Raw genomic sequence first — 20,000 nt, 5'->3', positions numbered from 1 at the left:
GTGCACACCAGTGGCGACGAGTGTTATTTAATTCTTATTTCTGCCTGATTTTACAGATTTTTTATCAAAAAAAATATTATAAAAAAAATCAAAAATTACATTTCCAAACAAAAAGTAATTTTAAAACATAAACCGAGGGGGAACAATTTGAAACTGAGGGTGCCAGGCCCCCTCAGGCACCCCCGTGGCGCCGGGCCCGAAATAAAGACTAAGCTCCAATGACTAAAACCAAGGCTAAATATTGACAGTTCGGTCAACAAATAAAAACAAGACTAAAATGTTAGGGAGGGACTACATTGTGAAATTAAATAAATTATCTATACACTAAATCGGTACCATTTCATGAAAAGTAAGGTTTTTGTTACATACAAGGTCTCCAGCCGACAGCGGCGATATGTGATATTCACACTTGAAACCGGAAATTGTCTTTAATGCAACCAAACTGGCTGCATTAATTACACAGTATAGCCGTGATCTAGTGACCCAGGAGAAGAAGATGCATGTTTGTATTTAATAATCACTGTTAAAACCCAGGAGAGAGAGAGAGAGCGAAAGAGAGAGAGAGAGAGAGAGAGAGAGAGAGAGAGGGTGTAAGAGAGTTAATTCATTTGTTCGTATCCTCTAGTCTAGAATTCCCTAAACGATGCTGACACACATACACACTCACAGGTATCTGTCTCTTCCTGCAGGTGCATGTGATTGTGTGCGTGTGTCCGTGCACGCGCGCGTGCGCGTGTGTGTGAGTGAGTGAGTGAGTGAGTGTGTGTGTGTGTGTGTGTGTGTGTGTGTGTGTGTGTGTGTGTGTGTGTGTGTGTGTGTGTGTGCACGAGCATGCACAGAAAAGGCAGATGAAGTAATCAAGCTAACATGCATGTTAATGTGTTTATCATTAACCGCCTAATGAGCATCATGCTAATGACTTTACTATTAACCCCCTAATGGCCACAGTGCTAGCGTAGCCTAGCCTACAGTGCTATCCTAATGACTTTACTATTAACCCCCTAATGTCCACAGTGCTAGCGTAGCCTAGCCTACAGTGCTATCCTACTGAGTTTACTATTAACCTCCTAATGGCCACAGTGCTAGCGTAGCCTAGCCTACAGTGCTATCATAATGAGTTTACTATTTACCCCCTAACGGACACAGGGCTAGCGTAGCCTAACCTATAGTGTGATCGTAATGAGTTTACTATAGACCAGATCAGAATGTTTGTAAACAAACGTTTAGGGCGGTATTTCAGGGTAGATGGATAGTCAATGAATGGATATTTACACAAAATAAGTATAAAGTGTCCAGAACATTAGCTATGTCTGGTTTGTCAACCTACATTTAGAGGAAAATACTGTATTTCAAATAGTAGTGTCAATAACACTATCAAGTGTCCGGTTGTTCCAGAAATAAGGGATATTATACTGCTCCAATGTGACGCTGCCCGTAAATACATCTTCAGTTGTCATGATGATTTGGTCTATTAACCCCCGAATGGCCACAGTGCTAGTAGGCTAGCCTACAGTGCTATCCTAATGAGTTTACTATTAACCCCTAAAGTAGCCTAGACTTAATCTGACTCAGCCAGATGGGGGCGGTATTGAGTTTCACAATACACCCTGCATCTGGGATCGCTCAGGGAGTAGAGCTACCCGGTCGCTGCGTGTACGAACCAATCAGCGGCTGCTAGGGGCGGGATCATCCAATCACCTGCCAAGTAGCTTGAAAAAATGAAACGCCGTCTTGCATCGATTCTGCTGCCGGAGTCTCAGATGGAAGTAGGCTGTGAAACAAAATGTGTGTCGCAAGCTTCTTCCATTTGGCGGAGTCAGGTTAGCCTAGACTAGCATGGAGTGCTAATGTCATCACATGACATTAGCCACCTAATGAGTTGTTGGTGTTAATGTAGCTTAGCGGTTATCATGAACTACATTGCTCAACATAACAACTAAACTACACAAAAGGAAATGAAGTAGGGATGTCCGATATTATCGGCCTCCCGATATTATCGGCCGATATTAGCATAAAAATTGATATCGGGAAAATATCGGTATCGGTTTTTGAAAAAAAGAAAACATTTTTTTTTTTTTTTTTTTTTTTTTGCTTTATAAATAAGTTACAGGAGTTCTTACTGTATATGGTGTGTGTGATATGAAATTTGAGCTTACCCTAATCACAATAATCCCCGCATATATCGGTATCGGTTGATATCGGTATCGGTAATTAAGAGTTGGACAATATCGGTATATCGGTTATCGGTAAAAAAGCCAATATCGGACAACCCTAAAATGAAGCATAGACCGTTAACTTAGGAGTAGTTTATATGAACAGTGAATATTGCATGGATTAAATTTAGATTAGATAGTAGAGTCGTTTATATGAACAGTGAATATTGAATGTCTCTTTTAAGAGGAAGCCGACTCTAGGTTGACCTTTACCTTTTCCTGCCTTTCTCCCTTCCCCTTCCTCTCTCTGTCTCTCTCTCTCTCTCTCTCTCTCTCTCTCTCTCTCTCTCTCTCTCTCTCTCTTGCCGCACAGACGGGGCGGGGACGGTCGAACGGGACGTGACCGGACGGACGGACGGACGGATGGTAGTTCACAAAATGCATTATTGGACCAGTGAATGAGCATGGAGACTGCAGTCTGACAACTGAATATTTTGTGGTGCTGTGTTGTGTAGTTGTGTTGTTTTGTGTAATTATGTTGTGCCGTGTGTACATGAGGTGTTGTGTTGTGTTGTGTTGTGTTGTGTTGAGCGGCGTTGTGTTGTGTAGCAGCCTACGTGAGGTGTTGTGTTGTGTAGCTGTGGTGTTGTGTACATGAGGTGTTTGTGTGACCGTTGAAAGTGTGTCAACAGGAGGGTTGAGGTTTTTTCTTATAAGGGCGTCAGGAGGCCTTTGTTGTTATGCATGAAGCTGGAATTAATATTCATCTCGTTAGAGGGATCAGTGTTAACGAAGGTATGAAGCAATCTGGGTGAAACATTCAGAAAGATTAGAAGAGCTGCACGGTGTTATGTTGCATTTCATTGTGGTGGGAAAAGTACCTTTATTACTAGTAGAATTATTAATACCACCATGTAAAAGTCCTGCATTCAAGTTTTACTTGAGTAAATGTGCAAACGTATTGTGCTGTACATCAAAATATACTTAAAGTACCAATCATAGAATGGTCCATTTCACAGTCATATTATTGTACTGTAATTAGTAATGCATTAATGCGTTCAGCACTTTAAAGCACATTAATGTTTTAATTACTTTGCAACTTAACCTTTTAATATTACATGATAATTTATTACTTGATGCATGTGTTAAAAATTAATAATCTAAATCTGCAAAGTAACTAACTAAAGCTGTTAAATAATAAAGTAACTGAATTACTGCACTTCTCCTCCCATCCACAACACACACGCACACACACACACGCACGCGCACGCGCGCGCGCGCGCGCACACACACACACACACACACACACACACACACACACACACACACACACACACACACACACACACACACACACACACACGCGCACACAAAATCCATTGTGACAGCAACCAATCAATCAGGGTTCAATTACACTAATCACTAGATAACGAGGACAACAATTAGCGTGTGAGCTTCATGCTCAGCACATTTCACTTCAAGGAGATTCATACAAAATGTACTCTTTCACACTTCCCCTCCGTTGAGCAACTCTGGACTATCACACCACAAGATCCCATCACATCCCATAGCTAATAATAATCCTTAGCATCCAATCATATCCATGGCATCCAATAAGATCCCATCCCATCCCATAGCTCATTGGTTCTCAAAGTGGGGTCCGGGGACCCCCAGGGGTACTTGAGGGGGTTCCAGGGGGTCCCCAGCTAAATGATGGATAGGAACCAAATGGACCCTTATGGGTCTGTAACTCTGAGAGTGTACAAATTGAACCAAATGGACCCTAACGGGTCCATTTGGTTCCATTTGTACACTCTCAGAGTTAAATTAACATTCATTTTACAATATGAATTGGGGTCCCAGAGATAGAGATGCCATTAAATGGAGTCTGTAGCCTAATGCATGTCAACCTAGGGGGTCCTTGAAATTAAAATGGTTGAGAATCACTGCTAGAGCCGTAAAAACTCTTCTCTTATGGGGGTCCCTGGCATATCTTTTGAAATGGGGGTCCGCGGGCTAATAAGTGTCAATTTGGGGGTCCTTGACATATAAAAGTTTGAGAACCACTGCCATAGCTAATAATATCCCATAGCATCCAATCATATCCATGGCATCCAATAAGATCCCATCACATCCCATGGTGCGTTGGACATTTGACGATGATATACAAAAGAAGAAAAAGATCTCTATAGCATCCAATGAGATCCATAGCATCCAATAAGATCCCATACCATCCAATCATAGCATCCAATCATATCCCATAGCCTCCAATCAGATCCATAGCATCCAATCATATTCCATAGAATCCAATGAGATCCATAGCATCCAATCATATCCCATAGCCTCCAATCAGATCCATAGCATCCAATCATATTCCATAGCATCCAATCAGATCCATAGCCAATCAGATCCATTGCCAATCAGATCCATAGCATCCAATAAGATCCCATACCACCCAATCAGATCCATAGCATCCAATGAGATCCATAGCATCAAATAAGATCCCATACCACCCAATCAGATCCATAGCATCCAATCATATTCCATAGCATCCAATCAGATCCATAGCCAATCAGATCCATTGCCAATCAGATCCATAGCATCCTATCAGACCCATAGCCAATCAGATCCATAGCCTAGTCATATCTATAGTATCCAATTATATAATAATAATAATAATAATAATAATAATAAGGGTAATAATAATAATAATAATAATAATGGTAATAATAATAATAATAAATATAGCTGCAAGCAGCAATTAGCGGTTTCGAGAATAATGGCAGACTGGCAGACTGTGACAAGAGTGGCAGACTGGCAGACTGGCAGACTGGCAGACTGAGAGAGAGAGAGAGAGAGAGAGCAAAGTGCACATGTCTGAATTAACAGGGTCATGTTTTGCATAATGCAATTTAAATGTAAACTGTGACAAGTGGGGTTTGAGCCGTGGACCTTTGGCACATGAGACTAACACTGTATTGATCAAGCTATTCAATCCACAGCCTTGGTCAGTGAGAAGGGAGAATCCAACAAAACAAAACAAAACAAAAGAGGGAATGAAGTACATCATACATTGAAAACAACTACTCTCAATAAGCGTTTCATTTAACAATTGCATGTTTATTCATTGATACAGTCATGTTGTGTGTAATGCAACTGAGTTGAGGTCTGCATGAGGTGAGATTTGAACCGGCGACGCTCTGGTATCAAGGCAGATGATTAAGCCATTGGGCCAACAGACCCGAACTGATGAAAACGGAGTTCACACACATGACACACTTTCACGCAAATTGCTCAGAAATACTGGATTTAAATGTTTTTCAAACTGCTCAAAATTGCAGACAATCTAAGGGCGGAGTTTACTGGTTAACAATTGCACATGCATTCATTGATACAGTCATGTTGTGTGCAATGCAATTATAATGAATTCTACATGACGTGGGATTCGAACCAGGAACCCTGTGGTTTCAAGGCAGATGATTAAGCCATTGGGCCAACAGACCTGTACTAGTGAAAAGGGAGTTCACACACATGACACACTTTCACGCAAATTGCTCAGAAATCCTTGGTTTAAATGTTTTTCAAACTGCTCAATATATTTCGGAATGGAAACTAGTGGAAAATAGTCGATCTACAAGCTCACAACGCGTTGCTATCTAAAAAGGTGTGAGATTGTAGATCGGCTATTTTCACAAGAAAGTATGTCATACATTAAAAAAAACTACTCTCAAAAGCATTTCGTGTTATTGTCTAAACATTGCACTTGTCTGAATTAACAGGGTCATGTTTTGTACAATGCAATTTAAATGTGAACTGTAATAAGTGGGATTCGAACCAGGGACCTTCGGCACATGAGACTCACACTCTACTGGTGGAGCTATCCAATACACAGCCTTAGACAGTGAAAAGGGAGAATCCAACAAAACAAAACAAAAGCGCGAATGAAGTACGTCTTACATTGACAATAACTACTTTCAAGTATGCATTTCTCGTCATCTTTAACAATTGCACATGTATTCATTGATATAGTCATGTTGTGTGCAATGCAATTATAATTAAGTCTACCTGAGGTGGGATTCGAACCGGCTACCCTATGGTTTCAAGGCAGATGATTAAGCGATCAAGCTATTGAACCAACACACCTGAACCTGTGAAAAAGGGCCTCAAACATGTATTTGACACAGTTTCATGCAAATTGCTCAGAATTCCTGGATTTAAATGTTTTTCAAACTGCTCAAAATTGCAGACAATCTAAGGGCAGAGCTTACTGGTCAAAGTGATACATGTGTTCCTCATGAGTCAAGGCACATGTGTAAGCAGGTTTAACGGCTGTCGGCCAAACGAGGCATGACTTTTGCCTGTTTAAAGTTTGCATTTTCAAAAAATTGCTATAGCGCCCCCCTTTGACCAATTGGAGTAAGATTGGTTTCAGTGATACTTGGAAGGACCCTCTACAATATTGCAAAGTGTCAAACAAATGTGAGTCTGCATGTATGTGTTAGGGGCAGATGAATAATTTAAAAAAAGCTGCAATTTTCATTGGCTTATAAAAGCTTAACGTTTTCACTTATGGAAAATCCGCTTGGTTACGTCTGTCGGCATTGGTCCAAAGTTCATGTGTATACAGTTTCGTACAGATTGCTCATAAATCCCAGGAGGAGTAGGCTTTTTACTGCTTTTTACTGCTTTTCATAGAATTCGAAATGGTGGGAGATCTAAAGGTCAGAGGTCAAAAGTCAAACAGTGAAAGTTGTTAGGCATGAGGAGACGCATGTGTGTATCGAAGTTTCATGGCTGTAGGTCGAACAGGGCATGAGCTGTACCTGTTCAAAGTTGGCATATTTCAATTGAGTGCTACAGCGCCACCCTTTGGCCAATGTTTGTGAGTTTCGGGTTTTCGCCGTTTGGCATAGCCCTCTACCATATTGCCGAATTTCATAAAAAGTGACCACGCGGTTAGGCCAGAACTGGCAAAACCGGCGGAAGAATAATAATAAAAATAACTACTTTCAAGTATTCATTTCTCGTCATCTTTAACAATTGCACATGTATTCATTGATATAGTCATGTTGTGTGCAATGCAATTATAATTAAGTCTACCTGAGGTGGGATTCGAACCGGCTACCCTATGGTTTCAAGGCAGATGATTAAGCGATCAAGCTATTGAACCAACACACCTGAACCTGTGAAAAAGGGCCTCAAACATGTATTTGACACAGTTTCATGCAAATTGCTCAGAAATCCTGGATTTAAATGTTTTTCAAACTGCTCAAAATTGCAGACAATCTAAGGGCAGAGCTTACTGGTCAAAGTGATACATGTGTTCCTCATGAGTCAAGGCACATGTGTAAGCAGGCTTAACGGCTGTCGGCCAAACGAGGCATGACTTTTGCCTGTTTAAAGTTTGCATTTTCAAAAAATTGCTATAGCGCCCCCCTTTGACCAATTGGAGTAAGATTGGTTTCAGTGATACTTGGAAGGACCCTCTACAATATTGCAAAGTGTCAAACAAATGTGAGTCTGCATGTATGTGTTAGGGGCAGATGAATAATTTAAAAAAAGCTGCAATTTTCATTGGCTTATAAAAGCTTAACGTTTTCACTTATGGAAAATCCGCTAAGTTACGTCTGTCGGCATTGGTCCAAAGTTCATGTGTATACAGTTTCGTACAGATTGCTCATAAATCCCAGGAGGAGTAGGCTTTTTACTGCTTTTTACTGCTTTTCATAGAATTCGAAATGGTGGGAGATCTAAAGGTCAGAGGTCAAAAGTCAAACAGTGAAAGTTGTTAGGCATGAGGAGACGCATGTGTGTATCGAAGTTTCATGGCTGTAGGTCGAACAGGGCATGAGCTGTACCTGTTCAAAGTTGGCATGTTCAATTGAGTGCTACAGCGCCACCCTTTGGCCAATGGTTGTGAGTTTCGGGTTTTCGCCGTTTGGCATAGCCCTCTACCATATTGCCGAATTTCATAAGAAGTGACCAGGCGGTTAGGCCAGAACTGGCAAAAACGGCGGAAGAATAATAATAAATATAGCTGCAAGCAGCAATGAGCGGTTTCGAGAATAATGGCAGACTGGCAGACTGTGACAGAGTGGCAGACTGGCAGTCTGGCAGACTTTGACAGAGTGGCAAACTGGCAGACTGGCAGACTGGCAGACTGTGACAAGAGTGGCAGACTGGCAGACTGGCAGACTTTGACAGAGTGGCAGACTGGCAGACTGGCAGACTGGCAGACTTTGACAGAGTGGCAGACTGGCAGAGTGGCAGACTGTGACAGAGTGGCAGACTGGCAGACTGGCAGACTGTGACAGACTGTGGCAGACTGGCAGACTGGCAGACAGACAGACTGTGGCAGACTGGCAGACTGGCAGACAGACAGACAGACAGTGACAGAGTGGCAGACTGGCAGACTGTGACAGACTGGCAGACTGGCAGACTGTGACAGAGTGGCAGACAGACAAACAGACAGACTGTGACAGAGTGGCAGAGTGGCAGACTGGCAGACAGACAGACAGACAGTGACAGAGTGGCAGACTGGCAGACTGGCAGACAGACAGACTGTGGCAGACTGGCAGACTGGCAGACAGACAGACAGACAGTGACAAAGTGGCAGACTGGCAGACAGACAGACAGACTGTGACAGAGTGGCAGACTGGCAGACAGACAGACAGACAGACAGTGACAGAGTGGCAGACTGGCAGACAGACAGACAGACAGTGACAGAGGGGCAGACAGGCACACAGACAGACTGTGACAGAGTGACAGAGTGGCAGACTGGCAGACTGGCAGACAGACAGACAGACAGACAGACAGACAGTGACAGAGTGGCAGACTGGCAGACAGACAGACAGTGACAGAGTGGCAGACAGGCAGACAGACAGACTGTGACAGAGAGAGAGAGAGAGAGAGAGAGAGAGAGAGAGAGAGAGAGAGAGAGAGAGAGAGAGAGAGAGAGCAAAGTGCACATGTCTGAATTAACAGGGTCATGTTTTGCATAATGCAATTTAAATGTAAACTGTGACAAGTGGGGTTTGAGCCGTGGACCTTTGGCACATGAGACTAACACTGTATTGATCAAGCTATTCAATCCACAGCCTTGGTCAGTGAGAAGGGAGAATCCAACAAAACAAAACAAAACAAAAGAAGGAATGAAGTACATCATACATTGAAAACAACTACTCTCAATAAGCGTTTCATTTAACAATTGCATGTTTATTCATTGATACAGTCATGTTGTGTGTAATGCAATTGAGTTGAGGTCTGCATGAGGTGAGATTTGAACCGGCGACGCTCTGGTATCAAGGCAGATGATTAAGCCATTGGGCCAACAGACCCGAACTGATGAAAAGGGAGTTCACACACATGACACACTTTCACGCAAATTGCTCAGAAATACTGGATTTAAATGTTTTTCAAACTGCTCAAAATTGCAGACAATCTAAGGGCGGAGTTTACTGGTTAACAATTGCACATGCATTCATTGATACAGTCATGTTGTGTGCAATGCAATTATAATGAATTCTACATGACGTGGGATTCGAACCAGGAACCCTGTGGTTTCAAGGCAGATGATTAAGCCATTGGGCCAACAGACCTGTACTAGTGAAAAGGGAGTTCACACACATGACACACTTTCACGCAAATTGCTCAGAAATCCTTGGTTTAAATGTTTTTCAAACTGCTCAATATATTTCGGAATGGAAACTAGTGGAAAATAGTCGATCTACAAGCTCACAACGCGTTGCTATCTAAAAAGGTGTGAGATTGTAGATCGGCTATTTTCACAAGAAAGTATGTCATACATAAAAAAAAACTACTCTCAAAAGCATTTCGTGTTATTGTCTAAACATTGCACTTGTCTGAATTAACAGGGTCATGTTTTGTACAATGCAATTTAAATGTGAACTGTAATAAGTGGGATTCGAACCAGGGACCTTCGGCACATGAGACTCGCACTCTACTGGTGGAGCTATCCAATACACAGCCTTAGACAGTGAAAAGGGAGAATCCAACAAAACAAAACAAAAGCGCGAATGAAGTACGTCATACATTGAAAATAACTACTTTCAAGTATGCATTTCTCGTCATCTTTAACAATTGCACATGTATTCATTGATATAGTCATGTTGTGTGCAATGCAATTATAATTAAGTCTACCTGAGGTGGGATTCGAACCGGCTACCCTATGGTTTCAAGGCAGATGATTAAGCGATCAAGCTATTGAACCAACACACCTGAACCTGTGAAAAAGGGCCTCAAACATGTATTTGACACAGTTTCATGCAAATTGCTCAGAAATCCTGGATTTAAATGTTTTTCAAACTGCTCAAAATTGCAGACAATCTAAGGGCAGAGCTTACTGGTCAAAGTGATACATGTGTTCCTCATGAGTCAAGGCACATGTGTAAGCAGGTTTAACGGCTGTCGGCCAAACGAGGCATGACTTTTGCCTGTTTAAAGTTTGCATTTTCAAAAAATTGCTATAGCGCCCCCCTTTGACCAATTGGAGTAAGATTGGTTTCAGTGATACTTGGAAGGACCCTCTACAATATTGCAAAGTGTCAAACAAATGTGAGTCTGCATGTATGTGTTAGGGGCAGATGAATAATTTAAAAAAAGCTGCAATTTTCATTGGCTTATAAAAGCTTAACGTTTTCACTTATGGAAAATCCGCTTGGTTACGTCTGTCGGCATTGGTCCAAAGTTCATGTGTATACAGTTTCGTACAGATTGCTCATAAATCCCAGGAGGAGTAGGCTTTTTACTGCTTTTTACTGCTTTTCATAGAATTCCAAATGGTGGGAGATCTAAAGGTCAGAGGTCAAAAGTCAAACAGTGAAAGTTGTTAGGCATGAGGAGACGCATGTGTGTATCAAAGTTTCATGGCTGTAGGTGAAACAGGGCATGAGCTGTACCTGTTCAAAGTTGGCATTTTCAATTGAGTGCTACAGCGCCACCCTTTGGCCAATGTTTGTGAGTTTCGGGTTTTCGCCGTTTGGCATAGCCCTCTACCATATTGCCGAATTTCATAAAAAGTGACCACGCAGTTAGGCCAGAACTGGCAAAACCGGCGGAAGATCATGAACTCTTACAGATGTAATAAGGCTTCGAGCCTATTGGCCTCGAAACCTTAATAATAGTGAAAGCCAAGGAATGCAATAAGGCTTCGAAGCCTTACAGGCTCTCGAAACCTTAATAATAATAGTGAAAGTGTAGAGATGTAATAGCTTTCGAAGCCTGATGGCTCTCGAAACCTAATGAAGTACATCATACATTGAAAACAACTACTCTCAATAAGCATTTCATTTAACAATTGCATGTTTATTCATTGATACAGTCATGTTGTGTGCAATGCAATTGAGTTGAGGTCTGCATGAGGTGAGATTTGAACTGGCGACCCTCTGGTATCAAGGCAGATGATTAAGCCATTGGGCCAACACACCCGAACTGATGAAAAGGGAGTTCACACACATGACACACTTTCACGCAAATTGCTCAGAAATAGTGGATTTAAATGTTTTTCAAACTGCTCAAAATTGCAGACAATCTAAGGGCGGAGTTTACTGGTTAACAATTGCACATGTATTCATTGATACAGTCATGTTGTGTGCAATGCAATTATAATGAATTCTACATGACGTGGGATTCGAACCAGGAACCCTGTGGTTTCAAGGCAGATGATTAAGCCATTGGGCCAACAGACCTGTACTAGTGAAAAGGGAGTTTACACACATGACACACTTTCACGCAAATTGCTCAGAAATCCTTGGTTTAAATGTTTTTCAAACTGCTCAATATATTTCGGAATGGAAACTAGTGGAAAATAGTCGATCTACAAGCTCACAACGCGTTGCTATCTAAAAAGGTGTGAGATTGTAGATCGGCTATTTTCACAAGAAAGTATGTCATACATAAAAAACAACTACTCTCAAAAGCATTTCGTGTTATTGTCTAAACATTGCACATGTCTGAATTAACAGGGTCATGTTTTGTACAATGCAATTTAAATGTGAACTGTAATAAGTGGGATTCGAACCAGGGACCTTTGGCACATGAGACTCACACTCTACTGGTGGAGCTATCCAATACACAGCCTTAGACAGTGAAAAGGGAGAATCCAACAAAACAAAACAAAAGCGCGAATGAAGTACGTCATACATTGAAAATAACTACTTTCAAGTATTCATTTCTCGTCATCTTTAACAATTGCACATGTATTCATTGATATAGTCATGTTGTGTGCAATGCAATTATAATTAAGTCTACCTGAGGTGGGATTCGAACCGGCTACCCTATGGTTTCAAGGCAGATGATTAAGCGATCAAGCTATTGAACCAACACACCTGAACCTGTGAAAAAGGGCCTCAAACATGTATTTGACACAGTTTCATGCAAATTGCTCAGAAATCCTGGATTTAAATGTTTTTCAAACTGCTCAAAATTGCAGACAATCTAAGGGCAGAGCTTACTGGTCAAAGTGATACATGTGTTCCTCATGAGTCAAGGCACATGTGTAAGCAGGTTTAACGGCTGTCGGCCAAACGAGGCATGACTTTTGCCTGTTTAAAGTTTGCATTTTCAAAAAATTGCTATAGCGCCCCCCTTTGACCAATTGGAGTAAGATTGGTTTCAGTGATACTTGGAAGGACCCTCTACAATATTGCAAAGTGTCAAACAAATGTGAGTCTGCATGTATGTGTTAGGGGCAGATGAATAATTTAAAAAAAGCTGCAATTTTCATTGGCTTATAAAAGCTTAACGTTTTCACTTATGGAAAATCCGCTTGGTTACGTCTGTCGGCATTGGTCCAAAGTTCATGTGTATACAGTTTCGTACAGATTGCTCATAAATCCCAGGAGGAGTAGGCTTTTTACTGCTTTTTACTGCTTTTCATAGAATTCCAAATGGTGGGAGATCTAAAGGTCAGAGGTCAAAAGTCAAACAGTGAAAGTTGTTAGGCATGAGGAGACGCATGTGTGTATCGAAGTTTCATGGCTGTAGGTCGAACAGGGCATGAGCTGTACCTGTTCAAAGTTGGCATTTTCAATTGAGTGCTACAGCGCCACCCTTTGGCCAAAGGTTGGGAGTTTCGGGTTTTCGCCGTTTGGCATAGCCCTCTACCATATTGCCGAATTTCATAAGAAGTGACCACGCGGTTAGGCCAGAACTGGCAAAAACGGCGGAAGAATAATAATAAATATAGCTGCAAGCAGCAATTAGCGGTTTCGAGAATAATGGCAGACTGGCAGACTGTGACAAGAGTGGCAGACTGGCAGACTTTGACAGAGTGGCAGACTGGCAGACTGGCAGACTTTGACAGAGTGGCAGACTGGCAGACTGTGACAGAGTGGCAGACTGGCAGACTGGCAGACTGTGACAGACTGTGGCAGACTGGCAGACTGGCAGACAGACAGACTGTGGCAGACTGGCAGACTGGCAGACAGACAGACAGACAGTGACAGAGTGGCAGACTGGCAGACTGTGACAGACTGGCAGACTGGCAGACTGTGACAGAGTGGCAGACAGACAAACAGACAGACTGTGACAGAGTGGCAGAGTGGCAGACTGGCAGACAGACAGACAGTGACAGAGTGGCAGACTGGCAGACTGGCAGACAGACAGACTGTGGCAGACTGGCAGACTGGCAGACAGACAGACAGTGACAGAGTGGCAGACTGGCAGACAGACAGACAGACTGTGACAGAGTGGCAGACTGGCAGACAGACAGACAGACAGTGACAGAGTGGCAGACTGGCAGACAGACAGACAGTGACAGAGTGGCAGACAGGCAGACAGACAGACTGTGACAGAGTGACAGAGTGACAGAGTGACAGAGTGACAGAGTGACAGAGTGGCAGACTGGCAGACAGACAGACAGACAGACAGTGACAGAGTGGCAGACTGGCAGACAGACAGACAGTGACAGAGTGGCAGACAGGCAGACAGACAGACTGTGACAGAGAGAGAGAGAGAGAGAGAGAGAGAGAGAGAGAGAGAGAGAGAGAGAGAGAGAGAGAGAGAGAGAGAGAGAGAGAGAGAGAGAGAGCAAAGTGCACATGTCTGAATTAACAGGGTCATGTTTTGCATAATGCAATTTAAATGTAAACTGTGACAAGTGGGGTTTGAGCCGTGGACCTTTGGCACATGAGACTAACACTGTATTGATCAAGCTATTCAATCCACAGCCTTGGTCAGTGAGAAGGGAGAATCCAACAAAACAAAACAAAACAAAAGAGGGAATGAAGTACATCATACATTGAAAACAACTACTCTCAATAAGCGTTTCATTTAACAATTGCATGTTTATTCATTGATACAGTCATGTTGTGTGTAATGCAATTGAGTTGAGGTCTGCATGAGGTGAGATTTGAACCGGCGACGCTCTGGTATCAAGGCAGATGATTAAGCCATTGGGCCAACAGACCCGAACTGATGAAAAGGGAGTTCACACACATGACACACTTTCACGCAAATTGCTCAGAAATACTGGATTTAAATGTTTTTCAAAATGCTCAAAATTGCAGACAATCTAAGGGCGGAGTTTACTGGTTAACAATTGCACATGCATTCATTGATACAGTCATGTTGTGTGCAATGCAATTATAATGAATTCTACATGACGTGGGATTCGAACCAGGAACCCTGTGGTTTCAAGGCAGATGATTAAGCCATTGGGCCAACAGACCTGTACTAGTGAAAAGGGAGTTCACACACATGACACACTTTCACGCAAATTGCTCAGAAATCCTTGGTTTAAATGTTTTTCAAACTGCTCAATATATTTCGGAATGGAAACTAGTGGAAAATAGTCGATCTACAAGCTCACAACGCGTTGCTATCTAAAAAGGTGTGAGATTGTAGATCGGCTATTTTCACAAGAAAGTATGTCATACATTAAAAAAAACTACTCTCAAAAGCATTTCGTGTTATTGTCCAAACATTGCACTTGTCTGAATTAACAGGGTCATGTTTTGTACAATGCAATTTAAATGTGAACTGTAATAAGTGGGATTCGAACCAGGGACCTTCGGCACATGAGACTCACACTCTACTGGTGGAGCTATCCAACACACAGCCTTAGACAGTGAAAAGGGAGAATCCAACAAAACAAAACAAAAGCGCGAATGAAGTACGTCATACATTGAAAATAACTACTTTCAAGTATGCATTTCTCGTCATCTTTAACAATTGCACATGTATTCATTGGTATAGTCATGTTGTGTGCAATGCAATTATAATTAAGTCTACCTGAGGTGGGATTCGAACCGGCTACCCTATGGTTTCAAGGCAGATGATTAAGCGATCAAGCTATTGAACCAACACACCTGAACCTGTGAAAAAGGGCCTCAAACATGTATTTGACACAGTTTCATGCAAATTGCTCAGAAATCCTGGATTTAAATGTTTTTCAAACTGCTCAAAATTGCAGACAATCTAAGGGCAGAGCTTACTGGTCAAAGTGATACATGTGTTCCTCATGAGTCAAGGCACATGTGTAAGCAGGTTTAACGGCTGTCGGCCAAACGAGGCATGACTTTTGCCTGTTTAAAGTTTGCATTTTCAAAAAATTGCTATAGCGCCCCCCTTTGACCAATTGGAGTAAGATTGGTTTCAGTGATACTTGGAAGGACCCTCTACAATATTGCAAAGTGTCAAACAAATGTGAGTCTGCATGTATGTGTTAGGGGCAGATGAATAATTTAAAAAAAGCTGCAATTTTCATTGGCTTATAAAAGCTTAACGTTTTCACTTATGGAAAATCCGCTAAGTTACGTTTGTCGGCATTGGTCCAAAGTTCATGTGTATACAGTTTCGTACAGATTGCTCATAAATCCCAGGAGAAGTGATTTTTTTACTGCTTTTTACTGCTTTTCATAGAATTCGAAATGGTGGGAGATCTAAAGGTCAGAGGTCAAAAGTCAAACAGCGAAAGTTGTTAGGCATGAGGAGACGCATGTGTGTATCGAAGTTTCATGGCTGTAGGTCGAACAGGGCATGAGCTGTACCTGTTCAAAGTTGGCATATTTCAATTGAGTGCTACAGCGCCACCCTTTGGCCAATGTTTGTGAGTTTCGGGTTTTCGCCGTTTGGCATAGCCCTCTACCATATTGCCGAATTTCATAAGAAGTGACCAGGCGGTTAGGCCAGAACTGGCAAAACCGGCGGAAGAATAATAATGAAAGTGTAGAGATGTAATAGGGTTCGAAGCCTGATAGGCTCTCGAAACCTAATAATAGTGAAAGCCAAGGAATGCAATAAGGCTTCGAAGCCTTACAGGCTCTCGAAACCTTAATAATAGTGAAAGTGTAGAGATGTAATAGGGTTCGAAGCCTTACAGGCTCTCGAAACCTAATAATAATAATAGCATTGCAGGCAGACAGACAGACAGACAGACAGACAGACAGACAGACAGACAGACAGACAGACAGACTTACCGGCACATTTGGTCCTGGCATTGAGAGGTGGTCCGGGGTTTCCCGTGCCTCCCTCCAGGGGTCTGGTCAACAAAACACTGATGTAGTATTCAGTGTCTGGGTCCAGATGACCGATCTTCAGCTGAGATTTATCCACTGGTGTGGTGTCTATCAACATGCCTGATGATGTCCTGTATTCCACCTGCACAATAATTATAACATATATACAATATTATTGTTAATATGAGATTGATCTACTGGTGTGGTGCCTACTGCATCAACATGCCTGAAGATGTCCACCTTTATTTACACAAAATAATTATAAAACATTGTACAATATTACAAATACAGTATTATCAGGTTGTACAATAGGTAAACACAAACAAACGCGCACGTACACACACACACGTACACACACGCACACATCACTCACTCACTCACTCACTCACTCACTCACTCACTCACTCACTCACTCACTCACACACTGTTGTACCTCTTTCTCCTTGATGGGTCCGTCTCCATTAATGGAGTTTGCGTTGAGTTCGATCCACAGGTAGGTGGCGCCAACAGCAACCAGTTGTGGAGGAGCGATGGGGGAGGGGGGCTCTGAACACAAACAACAACAACAACAACAACAATGTTACCACTATCATTCGTACATTGTCTTTGTTTCTGCCTAAAATCAATAAAAGAGATTTGTCAAAAAAAAAAGTGAGCTTGTTGGCCCGGACCGCTGGCCTAGCTGTCCGAGTGCATCACGTGTTCGAGTCCCGTTCCCAACGTTCCCGAGTCCCGTTCCCGAATAGGCCTAAATATTGAGCAAATACATCGCCCATTTCTCACCTAAAGTGTTATCAGATGCTATTTTTGTTTAGGTGAAATATAGATTGTGTACAAAGAAACTGCCATTGTAGGCTACTTCAGAACGACCAGAGACGTCCGCACAGACACCCGGAGTGCACACTGTCCCACAACTCTACTAGTATTAATGCTAAATTTTTTAATGATAAATTGCTGATAGAATGCACACACCACCTGTTGGGGTGCTGGGTTAATCTGTCATAATCATTGCATGTTGACTCCATAGCATATTATGCTATGGAGTCAACATGCAATGATTATGACAGTGAGGAATATTAAATAAATGATGTAAGCTATAGTGTACACTGCGCATGCTTATAATGTGAGAGACCTACATTTTACACGCGGCAACTCAAATATGGAGTTTTTAAATATTTTCACTGTTTAAAAAAAAAAACGTTTTCAGGAGCCAAAAACACGTTTGCGTGTGGACTAACACCCCCCCCCCCCTCCCCAACGTATATACAAAAGCTATACTTTTTTTTATATCCGTGTACGTGTGGACAGGGTCTGGGACTCGTTCTTCAGGGCAGTGATGATATAGACAGCCTATGCCAGGCCATCTCAGATTACATCAGGTACTGTGAGGAGGTGTTGAGTGCCCTCGAAGAGGCTTCACTGCTTAGAAAAGACACAGAGGCCAGCCGGGTGCTCACAGGAGATAAAAAAGTCTTAAAGGTGTATGGTGCTTCTAGGGACTTTAAAATAGAAGAAGAGATCCGAGCACTCAAACAATGTGGAGGTGAGAGAACTAATTTTATTCTATACAAATGCCAACATGTCTAGACCGGTTAAAGGGCAAGACCGCTTTGGTAGAGGTTGTGTAGTTACCTTGCCATGATGTAACTCCAAAGGTCGACAAGAAATACAAAATAATTGCTCCATTGATTAGAAATTGATCACTCAAAATATGCTCCTCGTTGACTTACATTGAACGGTAAAAGTCACTCTTTTAGCAAATAAACAAACACAAACGAAGTTGATTCGGAAAATATAGAGCATCACCAAACCCAGTGCTGTTTGTTTTTATAATAAAAATGTTAACATTCCTGTTGATTCTGCTAATTTTATTAAGAATTTAAGAATTTTGTATGTATTTTTATATGTTGTTATAAGGGCGTCCTTGAAAAAGAGAGCTTGCTCTCAATGGGCTTCCCTGAATAAATAAAGGAAAAGAAAGAAAGGAAGAAGAAAATCTCGCCCTGATGAAAACCTAAACCGGTCGAAACATGTTGGTATTTTTATAGAATAAATGTGTTTTAACTTTACTTCCTCTTCACATTTTTTGAGTGCTCGGATCTCTTCTTCTTCTTTTTTAGTGTTCACTGCTTCTCTAACAATAAACCCTGGATGAACCAGGACATTGTTGCCCTCCTTAAGAGGAGAACTAGTGTGTTCAGAGAAAGGGGACCTTGAGGTTATGAGGGAGGTGGAGGAGGAGGTGAAACCAGACATTATTAAGGGCCAGAGGCAGCTACACAGCACCTCACATTTTACTGTGCAGATTGGAACAGAGGCCGCCGTGAACCCTGGGAAATACTAAATATCACGTCATCTACTGCTGCTTGTGTGAATGTCTCTAATTGGCTGAATGTATCGTTAAAGAGCACTAATTAACGTCATGAAGGCAACCTATGAATACATGTAACTATAATATTCACTGAAGTACATTGATATACACAGCCTTCCAATTTTGTTATAAAAAAATCATAAAAATACAATTTAAAAATAGTAGATCCGCTATTGTCCGTTTCTTTTTTTATTATTATTACTACACCAGGTACCGGCCTGCTCAGGAATAATGCAAGTTAGGAAGGATGCAAGTTGGAAATGCCTGCCCCACCCGCTTATGCAATACCTGCTGTCTGTTGTACCCGTCTGTCTGTCTGTCTGTCTGTCTGTCTGTCTGTCTGTCTGTCTATCTGTGTGTCTGTCTGTGTCCCTTGTATGCCCATATAGAGTCTTTCTGCTAGGTCTGTGTCATCTTAACGTTCCTCTCCTGAACTAATGAGGGGAGGACTTATGGAATTAATTATTATTGCTGACCTTCTGCGAATCATCATAGCAGACCTGGATTCCATTACCCACAATCCCCTGTGGAACTGATCTAATTCTCCTTGACCCACTTCATCCACCCTTCTATCTATCCAGCCCTCCATCCATCCATCCATCCATCCATCCAGTCAGTCAGTCAGTCAGTCAGTCAGTCAGGATTCTCATCCGGAGGATCGCATCTGATGAAGTACAATAACAGTACAAAAACGAAAACCCTGCACAGTCTAATAGAAAGCTCAAAGCCTTAATAACAGAAATAGTCTGCCTCACCCAGGCAGTTGGCCAGTAGTCACTTTGAGTGGCAGTTGGGACAAACGCAGTCAGTGGGGCAAACGCAGTCCGCACCAAAAATATTTACGATTCTGTCCCTATCGGTACATAACTCGGACGGCGCTGATTGGACTAGCAGGCCATCGGCTGGTCGTCGCGGGCACTCGCGCCTGGAGGCGCTCGGGCGCGACTCCTCAGCCTCAAGGTCTGCTGCGTCGGCGCGCCTCTGTCATGGTCCAAAACT

General features: G+C 42.2%; 1 protein-coding gene across 1 annotated transcript in view; it reads right to left on the bottom strand.

The window, feature by feature from the left end:
* Window positions 1-16,591: 16,591 nt before the first annotated feature.
* Window positions 16,592-20,000, bottom strand: part of ptprma (protein tyrosine phosphatase receptor type Ma) — a gene marked incomplete at both ends in the record, with an annotated part of 15,619 nt that continues 12,210 nt past the window's right edge. The window contains 2 exons of the mRNA XM_084086179.1: window positions 16,592-16,772; window positions 17,064-17,176. Of these exons, the coding sequence (XP_083942305.1) occupies window positions 16,592-16,772; window positions 17,064-17,176 (294 nt within the window). The remainder of the gene's footprint in view (window positions 16,773-17,063; window positions 17,177-20,000) is intronic.

This window comes from Gymnoscopelus microlampas, assembly GCF_963454915.1.
Source record: "Gymnoscopelus microlampas genome assembly, contig: SCAFFOLD_222, whole genome shotgun sequence".
Lineage (NCBI taxonomy): Eukaryota > Metazoa > Chordata > Actinopteri > Myctophiformes > Myctophidae > Gymnoscopelus > Gymnoscopelus microlampas.
Note: the sequence above shows the minus strand (reverse complement) of the source record. Positions and strands in the feature narration are given on the sequence as shown.